The sequence below is a fragment of the Alligator mississippiensis genome, chromosome 15 (genome assembly GCF_030867095.1).
Source record: "Alligator mississippiensis isolate rAllMis1 chromosome 15, rAllMis1, whole genome shotgun sequence".
Taxonomy (NCBI): Eukaryota; Metazoa; Chordata; order Crocodylia; family Alligatoridae; genus Alligator; species Alligator mississippiensis.
Window position 1 is genome coordinate 3,204,987 of NC_081838.1, and position 10,030 is coordinate 3,215,016.

The 10,030-nt window shown below is 64.9% G+C and overlaps 1 protein-coding gene across 2 annotated transcripts; it reads left to right on the forward strand.

Moving 5' to 3' along the window:
• The first annotated feature begins 11 nt into the window (after positions 1-11).
• On the forward strand, positions 12-9,988 carry GANAB (glucosidase II alpha subunit). Of its 2 annotated transcripts, XM_059718404.1 has the most exons (25): positions 12-76; positions 435-527; positions 639-747; positions 845-972; positions 1,082-1,261; positions 1,468-1,533; positions 2,236-2,335; positions 2,428-2,524; positions 2,800-2,896; positions 2,971-3,151; positions 3,288-3,441; positions 3,539-3,774; positions 4,525-4,651; positions 4,755-4,834; positions 4,937-5,080; positions 5,489-5,585; positions 5,697-5,798; positions 6,335-6,578; positions 7,155-7,219; positions 7,296-7,372; positions 7,482-7,556; positions 7,791-7,904; positions 7,993-8,105; positions 8,502-8,602; positions 8,688-9,988. In XM_059718404.1, exons 1-25 carry the CDS (start codon positions 57-59, stop codon positions 8,795-8,797), a joined length of 2,910 nt encoding a protein of 969 aa, XP_059574387.1. In that variant the 5' UTR covers positions 12-56; the 3' UTR covers positions 8,798-9,988. The 2 variants fall into 2 exon arrangements, with proteins under 2 accessions (XP_059574387.1, XP_059574388.1); XM_059718405.1 differs by lacking the exon at positions 1,468-1,533.
• The last annotated feature ends 42 nt before the right edge of the window (positions 9,989-10,030 follow it).

Below are 10,030 nucleotides of genomic sequence, written 5' to 3' on the forward strand. Positions count from 1 at the left end.
ATGGGGAGCTGCGGCGTGGGGGCGGGGGCGGGGTCAAGGGTTCGTGCGGATCCAAGATGGCGGCAGCGCCGGGGTGGTGAGAGCGAGGCTGGGGCGCGCCCCTCCCCCACGCGGGGGGGGCCAGCTGTCCGGGCCCCCCATCCCCCCCACAGCTCCCCCCATCCTTGGGGCCCTCCTCCCCGCGATCCCCCACCCCGCCCCCCACAGATCACCCCCATCCTTAGGGGTCCCCCAGATCCCTAAGGGGGGGCACTGCCCCCCCCGCAGCCTGGCAGGGTCGTGGGGGGGGCCCAAAACCCCGGGGGGCAAAGGGCGCACCCTGCCCCCCACCCCATGCTGTCGCAGGCGCGACCTTTGCCCCCCGGGGCGGAGCTGCCTGGGGTGGGGGGGGCGCTGGTTTCGCGGGGGCCCGTGCTGACCCTGCCCCCCCCCAGGCAGGGGCTGGCGTGGGCCGTGCTGGGCCTGGCCGGGGTCCTGGCCGTCGACCGCAGCAACTTCAAGACCTGCGAGCAGAGCGGCTTCTGCAGGTGGGGCCGGGGGGCGGGGGGGTCTGTGTGGTGGGCCCCCAGCACGGGGCTGCCCCCCCGGGGGGGGGGGCTGTGCCGTGCGGTGCCGTGACCCCCGTGGTGCCCCCGCAGGCGCCAGCGGGCCGTGAAGCCGGGCGCGTCGCCGTACCGGGCCCTACTGGAGTCGCTGCAGGTGACGCACGACTCCCTGCGGCTGCAGCTCGTCCATGAGGGCAACAAGGTGTGTGGGGGGGGCCGGGTCGTGGGTTCTCCCCGGGAGGGGAGTGGGGCTGGGGGCTCGGGGCTGGGCACTGATCCCCCCCCGACCCCCTCCCCAGGTGCCGCTGGTGCTGGAGCTGCAGGGCCTGGCCGGGAACGTGACGCGGCTGCGCATCGACGAGCTGCACCCGCTGCGCCCGCGCTACCGCGTGCCCGACGTCCTGGTGCAGGAGCCCCCTGCCGACAGGTATGCCGGGGCTGGGCCCACGATGGCCTCGGCGGTGTCTGCCCTCCGCGCCCCGGCTGGGGATCCCAGCTGCCCCCCGTACCTCACGCCCCGTCTCTCCTGCCCTCAGGCTGGCGGTGTCGGGGCGGGACGAGAACAGCGTGGAGGTGGCGCTGGGGGCGTCGGGCCACCAGCTCATCGTGACGGCCAAGCCCTTCCGCCTGGACCTGTTGCAGGGCCGCGAGCTGCTGCTCAGCGTCAACTCCCGCGGCCTCCTCGTCTTCGAGCACCTGCGGCGCCGCCAGGACTCGTGAGTGCCGGGCCGGGGTGGGGGGTCCGCTCCCCCTAGGGGGGCCAGTACCAGCTTGGGCTGGGGCTGGGGTCCTGGGTGCTGGCTGGGGGCTCCTGATAGGGGGTGCAGGGGTCTTCCCGGCCTGGCCCCAGGGGGCGGGGGGCTGCGCACTGACCGGCTCTTTCTGTTTTGCCTTTTCCCCCTGCCCGGCCCGGCCCCCCCAGTCTCGCGGATAAAGTTAGTAGCTCGGTCGGTAGCTTGTGGGATAAGATCAAGAGCCTTTTCTATAGGTAAATCTGCGGCTTGCGCTGCTACCGTCTCTGCCCTCCCCTCTCCCGCCCCCCACCCCCACTCCGGTGCTGGGGGCGGGAGGTCTCTGGGCCTGTCTCCTGCCCCTCCCCGAGCCCAGCTCTGGGGTTGGGGGGCCTCTGGGCTAGTCTCTGCCCTTGCCCCTAGCTGCACCATCTCTGCTGGATGCATAGTTAGTAGGTCTCTAGCCCAGAAGGGTCCTGCCAGGGGGGCGTAGGTCCCCCAGCAGAGGCAGTGAGTGTGTGGAGTGGGACCCCTTCCCCCCGCCAAGGGGCCAGGTACTGGCTGGGGGGCCAGGAAGGGGACACAAGTCGGGTGGGGGGCGCTGAGGCTCCCAGAGGCTGGACTCCAGCCCCCCCCCCAGGCCTGTTCTTGCCCCCCTCAAGCTGGTGGGGTTGGACTGCAATGGGGCTCCCAGCCCTATCCAGCTTCCTCCCCCCGTAGCAGCATGGCCATCTCAGCCCCTCACTCAGCCCTGGGCTAGACCCACCCCCTGCCCTCCCAGTCGAGCAGGATCAGGCTGCACCCCCACTTCTTCCCCCCCCCAAGCTAACCTGGTGTGCAAGTGTTTTCTGCTTGTAGTGACTAACGGTCTGGAAGTGCGCATGAAGGGGGTCCCCGCAGCCCTCGTCCCCAGTTCGGCCCCCTGCGCTCAGTCTCCTCTGTTCTTTTGTTTTCTACAGGGAGGAGACAAAGGAGCCTGTCCCGGAGGGAGGGGCCGACACTGAGACTTCCGAAGCGGCTGGTGCTGGGGAGGACGAGAGCAACGAGCACAGTTCCAAGGTGGGGGTGAAGACTTGTCCGTGGGGGTGGTGGGGGCAGGGTGTCTGCCCCACAGCTTCCCCCTGATCCTGCCCTCCCCACCCCCACCCTAGGCTGAGTCAGCGACATCGGAGAGACAGGAGACTTCAGAGGAAGAACCTGGATCCTGGGAGGAGACATTCAAGACTCACACAGACAGCAAGCCCAATGGTGAGAGCTCTGATGCCTACCAGGGTCCTTTTTTAGCTCTGGGAGAGGAGGGCAGGGAGGGCTGGGAGCCCGGACACCTGGGTTCTTTCCCTGTCTGGGAAGGGGGAGTTATTGCAGCGGGGTGGGGGTGAGATCCCGGGTACCTGGGTTCTTTCCAGCTCTGGGAAGGGAGTGGGGCTGGGGGGTGAGACCGGGGTGGGGGTTGGGAGGACTGGACACCTGGGTTCTCACCCCATCGCTCCATCTGCTGTCATGCCCCCGCTGTGCCCCTCTAGGCCCGACCTCCGTGGGCCTGGATTTCTCGCTGCCGGGCTTCGAGCACGTCTACGGCATCCCTGAGCACGCTGACAACCTGCGCCTGCACACCACTGAGTGAGCCCTGGGACAGGGAGGGGGCTCCTGGGGTGGGGGTGGTCCAGCCAGGTCTGACACACGCTGTCCTGCAGGGGGGGGGAACCGTACCGCCTCTACAACCTGGACGTGTTCCAGTACGAGTTGTTCACGCCCATGGCTCTGTATGGGGCCGTGCCTGTGCTGCTGGCCCACAATGTCCAGCGCACCTTGGGGCTCTTCTGGCTCAATGCTGCCGAGACCTGGGTTGACATCAGCTCCAACACAGCCGGCAAGGTACTGGGAGGGGGGGGGCCAGGGAAGGGGAGGGCTTGAGGAGGCTGAGGGCTGTGGGGGCCAGAGCAGGGAGGTTCCCTAAGGCCCCCCCAGGTGCCTGACTAAGACTCCTCCCACTTGCTCTGTGCCGGGGCAGACACTGTTTGGAAAGATGCTGGACTACATGCAGGGGGGCGGGGAGACGCCGCAGACCGACGTGCGCTGGATGTCGGAGAGCGGCATCATCGACGTCTTCCTGATGCTGGGGCCCACACCCGCTGATGTCTTCCGCCAGTACACAGCCCTTACTGGTACTGTGGGGTGGTGAACGTGGGGTTGTGGGGTAGGGGGCTGGGGGCCCACGGCTGCCCCAGCCGCAGGCGCCCACCCCCTGCCACCCACCCCCAGGCACACAGGCGCTGCCCCCCCGCTTCGCTCTGGCTTATCACCAGAGCCGCTGGAACTACAACGATGAGGCGGATGTGGCAGGTGTGGACGAGGGCTTCGACACCCACGACATCCCCTGCGACGTGCTGTGGCTGGACATTGAGCACGCAGATGGCAAACGCTACTTTACCTGGGATCCCAGCAAGTTCCCCCAGCCCCGCGCCATGCTGGCCCGCCTGGCCGCCAAAGGACGCAAGGTCAGAGACTGCTTCCCCTCCAACTCTGCGTCCTGGGGTCAGAGACCCTTTGCCCCCACCCCAGCCCTGCAGCACACTGGGACATCTAGCTGCCAAGGGCCACAAGGTCAAGGCCCCATAATCCCAGGTCACAGACACCCCCAGTCCTAAAGCATACTGGGATAATTAGCCGCTAAAGGCTGTGAAGTCTGAGACCCCAATCCCAGGTCAGAGACCCTCACCCCCTAGCCCCACAGCATGCTGGGATACCTAGTCACCAAGGGCCACAGGGCCAGAGACCCCCCCCAAACCCAGGTGAGAGGGCCCCCCTCAGTCCCACAGCACGTGAAATAACTAGTGGCCAAGAGCCACAAGATCAGAAACCCCTGATCCCAGGTCAGAGACCACCCCCACCCCCCCCTTGCTTCCCAGCCCCGCGGCATGCTGGGATATCTAGTGGCCAAGGGCGGCAAGGTCAGAGACTCCCCAAGATCAGAGGCTGCTTCCCCACCTCCCATCCCAGCCCCAGGGCATGCTGGGATATCTAGCTGCCAAGGGCCATGAGGTCAGAGACCCCCCTTTCAGCCCTGTGGCTTGATGGGGCACCCAGTTCTCTGGGGTTGCAAGGTCTCAGGCTGCAGCACGCTGGGACATTTCACGTAAGGTGAGAGCCCCCTCAGCCCCATGGCATGATGGGTCGTGGCTGCTGGGGGTGTACGTGTGTGTGTCCCCTACACGTGGTCCCAGCCATGGCTCTGCCCCGCTCCTCAGATGGTTAGCATCGTGGACCCCCACATCAAGGTGGACACCGGCTACCGGATCCACAACGAGATCCGCTCCCGTGGCTTCTACGTCAAGACCAAGGATGGCAGCGACTACGAGGGCTGGTGCTGGCCTGGTGCGTCGTGGGGGGCAGGAGGCTGTGTCGGGGCCCTGGGGCTGGAAGGAGTGGGGAGCAGTCAGTTTCCTGGTGTGTCCCTGATTTCCCTTCCCTTTCCCAGGCTCTGCAGGGTATCCTGACTTCACCAACCCCGAGATGCGTGCCTGGTGGGCCAGCATGTTTGCCTACGACCAGTACGAGGTACACGGGGGCTGGGCTGGGGTTGGGACTGGGAAGTGGGGGGGGGGGGCTGCATCCCTGTGTCTCTCACCATGCGGTTCCCTCCCCTCCCCCCGACTCTAGGGCTCGTCAGAGAACCTGTACACATGGAACGATATGAACGAGCCATCTGTGTTCAATGGCCCTGAGGTGACAATGCACAAGGACACGGTGCATCACGGTGGCTGGGAGCATCGCGACGTGCACAACCTCTATGGCCTCTACGTGGTGGGTGCGAGGGTGGAAGCTGAAGGATGTGTTGCCAGGGGATCTCGGGAGCGTGGGGAGGGGTGCCCAGGGCTTGAGGGGATCATGTAATGCGTGGCGGGCTGTGGGGGGTGCTTAGAGATTAGGAAAGTACCTGGTGGGGGGTATATAGGGAGTGGTAGGGTCCTGATGGGGGGATCTATGGGATTCCTGTGACTTTACAGTGGGTACGTAGTGCTGGAGGGCCTGTAGGCGGTGTCTGGGGTGAGGGCGTGTGGGGGAGTTCTTGGGGCTGGAGGGGGCTTGGAGGTGGGAGTGAGGGCCAGCAGGACCCTGATGGGGAGTATCTTTGGGTCCCCCATGACCCCGGGGGCCTACATGGGGGCTGGCAGGGCCCTGACAGGGCCTCCTTCTCCCTCCCCACCCCAGCAAATGGCCACAGCGCAGGGACAGGTGCAGCGCTCAGGCGGGCGGGAGCGCCCCTTTGTCCTCACCCGCGCCTTCTTTGCCGGTTCCCAGCGCTACGGTGAGCAGGGAGGCATGTGGGGGGACCACCTTCCCTGCATCCTGTTGGTGGGGGGGCTGCAGTGCCTTGGGCTTCCGGGGACACTTCCCCCTGCTTTTCTCCCTCCCCCAGGTGCGGTGTGGACGGGTGACAATGCAGCAGAGTGGGATCATCTCAAGATCTCCATCCCCATGTGCCTCAGCCTGGGGCTGGTTGGCATCGCCTTTTGCGGGGGTGAGTGGGGGCGGCTGGGGCATGGGGGGCACACACTTGAACACCAGGCAATGGACACACATAGGTAGGCAGATGAATATGTAGACAGGCATGGGGACATGCAGGCACGTGCAGATACACAGAGAGGTGGACAGGGATGTGCAGGTGGGCCCACAGGTAAACAGGTAGGCAGGTGGATGCAGATGCGTACAGACAGATGCAAGCAGAAAAACATGGACATGCACGTACAGACAGGCACACGCTTGGACAAACATAGAGACGTAGAGGGATGAACATACAGAGGGACGGATGGACACGTGTGACATGGATGTGTGCAGACCGACATGGACACGCACCCATGGGGGTCCCTGAGGTTGGGTCAGGGGCCATGGGGAGCAGGAGCCCCAGTGTCTGAGCTGCTTTTGGGGGGAGCTCTAATCTGTGTCCTGGGGCTGGGAGGGGGTCCCTGGGAGGCTGCGCTGGGTTCTGGAGAGGCTCTGGCCCCAGTGCTGGGTTCAGGGGGTCCCCAGGCCTCCTCTGACCTCCTCCCCCTGCAGCGGACGTGGGTGGCTTCTTCAAAAATCCGGAGCCAGAGCTGCTGACACGCTGGTACCAGGCGGGTGCCTGGCAGCCCTTTTTCCGGGCCCACGCACACCTGGACACAGCACGGCGTGAGCCCTGGCTGCTGAGCTCCGAGTACATGGCGCTCATCCGCGAGGCTGTGCGCCAGCGCTACGCCCTGCTGCCCTACTGGTACTCAGCCTTCTACCACTCCAACCGCCACGGCACCCCCGTCATGCGGTGAGTACTGGGCAGGGGTTGCTGGGGTTTTCTACTGCTGCCACTGCTATGGTGCCCCTGTCGTGTGGTGAGCACCAGGCCTTGGGTTCATGCCTGGCTCATTGGCTGCAGGAGGGGAGGGGCTGGGGCTCGTGGGCTGGGCAGAGGTTGCTGTAGGGGTAGGGGTCACAGGTCGTAGGGGCAAGGGTCACGGGCTGGGGGCAGCCTAGGAAAGTGGGGGGTGTCTGGAGCAAAGGTTGAAGGGTGAGGGTCTCTGGGGCAGGCAGGCATTGCTTTTGGCATGGGAGGCTGCAGGGGAGCAGGGATCATGAGTCAGGGGTCCCTGGGGCTGGGGGCAGCCTAGGAAAGGGGGGAGATGCCTGGAGCAGCGGTCACAGGTAATAGGGTCAGAGGTCATTGTGGCGTGGAGGGCAGTGTAGCAAAGTGGGGGGAGTGTCTGGAGCAGGTGTCGAGGCTGGACCTGTCACTCTTGACATGGGTGGCCTGGGGGGTGGGGTTGTGGGGCCCCTTCTGCTGGGGAGTTGGAGCTTTGGGTTTGGGGCACAGCCCCCTGACCCCATGTCCTCTCCATTGCAGGCCGCTATGGGTGGAGTACCCCGACGACACCACCACCTTCAGTATGGATGATCAGTACCTGATTGGTGAGAGTCCGGGGATGTACTGGGGGGGGAATATGTCCTTCTGAGCTCCCCCCATCATGTTTGTGCTTTCCCCCAGGCACGGCCTTGCTGGTGCACCCGGTGACAGAGCAGGGAGCCCGTGGGGTGCAGATCTACCTACCTGGCAAAGGCGAGGTGAGGGGGTTGAAGGGTATCTCAGGAGGGGGCATCTGTCTGAGCCCCCCTCTCCCCCCCATAACACCCCTCTCCCCTCCCTACCCTTTTTCTCCTCCTTGCATGGCAGGTCTGGTATGATGTCTACACCCACCAGAAGCTCCACGCTCCCCAGACCTTCTACATACCTGTCACCCTGAGCAGTGTGAGTCCCCTGGGGCCTGCCCCATCCTGGGCCTGATCCTGAGCAGGGGAGGGAGGGCCCTTTCCTTTCCAGGGGGCCCTGATTAGACCCGATCCTAACGGCAGAGTTCTAATCCAGGCCTTATTTTTTGGGGACACAAACTGGTTGAGGGGGCTGGGTCAGGGGCTCCCAATTCTGCAGGAGTGTGGGGGCCGCTCTCACAGGACTGCACTCCCCTCTCCAACCCCCCTGTAGGTCCCTGTGTACCAGCGCGGTGGGTCTGTGGTACCACGGCAGGAGCGGGTGCGTCGCTCCTCAGAGCTGATGCGTGACGACCCCTTCACCCTCTGTGTTGCACTCGGCCCCCAAGTAAGTTGGGGGGAGGTTGCTGTGGGGCAGGGGGCTGTAGTGGCCCCATACGACGCCCCTGATCATCCCCACCCTGCTCTCTCCATAGGGCAGAGCTGAGGGGGAGCTATTCCTGGATGATGGGCACACATTCGACTATGAGACCCAGGCCCGGTTCCTGCACCGGCATTTCCGCTTTGCTGGTAACACCCTCACAGCCAGGTATTGCCCCCCAAATATCCACCACCACCCCCCGCCCCAACTGCCCAGAAGCCCCTCATGGCTACATACTTGCACCAATGCCATCATGGCAAGGTGCTGCCCACCATGTTGCTCTACTACCCCTGATGGCTAGGTCCTGCCCAGGTCCTGTCCTCCCAGGCTAGCACTGGCCCCCTGTCCCAATGCCACCCCTGCTCTCACCTGCAAGGCAGCAACCTGGCACTGCGCTGTATTTCAGCTCTCATATCCTGGCAACTGCAAAGCCCTGATGGCACCTTTGTCCCCCTGCAGCCTTGGTGGGGGGTGCTCCCAGCGAGCTTGGCTCTGCTGCCTTCTTCCCTCCCCGTGCTGCCAGCCACCCCTGACCCCATACTGTGTCTTCCTTCCCCCCTGCAGCTCAGCAGACCCCCGAGGCACCTTTGAGACCCCAGCCTGGCTGGAGCGGGTGGTGATCCTCGGTACAGGAAAGCCAGCTGCAGTCTACCTCCACCAGGCTGGTGAGTGCGGGCTGGCGAGGGCACAGGGGAGGGTCACGCAGGGGCCAGGCTTGGAGGCCTCTAACTGCAGTCCCCCACCCCACAGACGGGACAGAAACGCGCCTGGATTTCCGTCACGAGGCTGAGACGTCCGTCCTGACCATCCGCAAGCCGGGTGTCAACATTGGGGCTGACTGGAGCATCACGCTGCGATAGTGCCCGTGGCGGGGGCTGCCTCCCCCATTTTACATCTCACTGGGGGGGGGGCCCCCAGAAAGCCAACTGCCTGCTCCACCTCCCCATGACTCAGGGCTGGAGGCTTGTGAAGGGTGGTTGTGGGGAGACCCCCCTAGTGTCTGTGCCCCCTTCTAGGGGGAGAGGGGAGGGCACAGCAGGGCCTGATGGGGGGTGGGGGGGGCCCTGCTCTGCCCTGTTCCCCCTCCGTCTGTCTCAGCTGCTTCATAGACTAATATTTAGCAATATTTGCTCCAGGATGTGAATGCCGAAGCCTCGGGCTGTGACAGCAGAGGGAGCGGGGGGAGTGGTACCCAGCTTGTCCCCCTTCCTCCTCCCCACTGCAGGGGCAGGGTCCCTACAGTGGGGAGCCCCCCATCATGGTGGGACCAAGCACTTGCCCTCTAGCGGGAGTTGACCCTGCGGACCCTCACTCCAAATCCCCCTGCCCTGGAGGAGGGGTGCCCCCATCTTGTCCAGTGCCCCCTCCCCCAAGAACTCTTGGGGCTGTCCCTTTTTTGGAGAGGCCCTGGGGGAAAGCCACACCCCCTTCCCACCCTCATTTCCCAAATTGCTGATCTGCTCGAGCAGAAGCAGGTCCTGAATTATGTGCCTGCAACATCCCCCCCACCCACATGTAGCCCCAGGCCTGCTGCATTGGCTCCTGGCATGGGGGAGGGGTGCTTGGCCCTGCTCCCCCCCCCAGCCCCAGCCTGATTTGGGAGGAAGGGGGTGAATCACTGTCATGTATTTATGGGGGGGGGGGTGACACAGGCCCAGGGATCATGTGTAAGGGAAGGACTGGGGGTTTGTGCCTCACCAAGCCTAGAGGGGTGGGCTGGGGGGGAGGCACCGGCCCTCCTCCCAGGGAAAAAAGGGGGTGATCCTAGCGGGGGGGGCTGCTTCCCTCCCTTTCCCCCAGCTCTTTCAACGCTGCTGCTGTAGCCCCCGCCGGCAGCATCCTCCTTCCCTGCACTGCCCGGACCCCGCTGCAGTCACAGGGCTGGGGGGGGCACAGGAGGGGCAGGGACCAATGGGGGGGGGGGAGGAGGCGTGCTCTGTTTCCCTTTTTTTATGTTTTTTGATGGTTTCCAACCCCCTCCCGGGACCCAGCACGGCTGCCGCGCGTCGAGGTTTTGATAAAGGACGACCAATAAAAAGGAAAAAAAAAGAGATTCTTGGTTTCTGTCTCGCGGGGGCGGGGGGGGGGTCTGC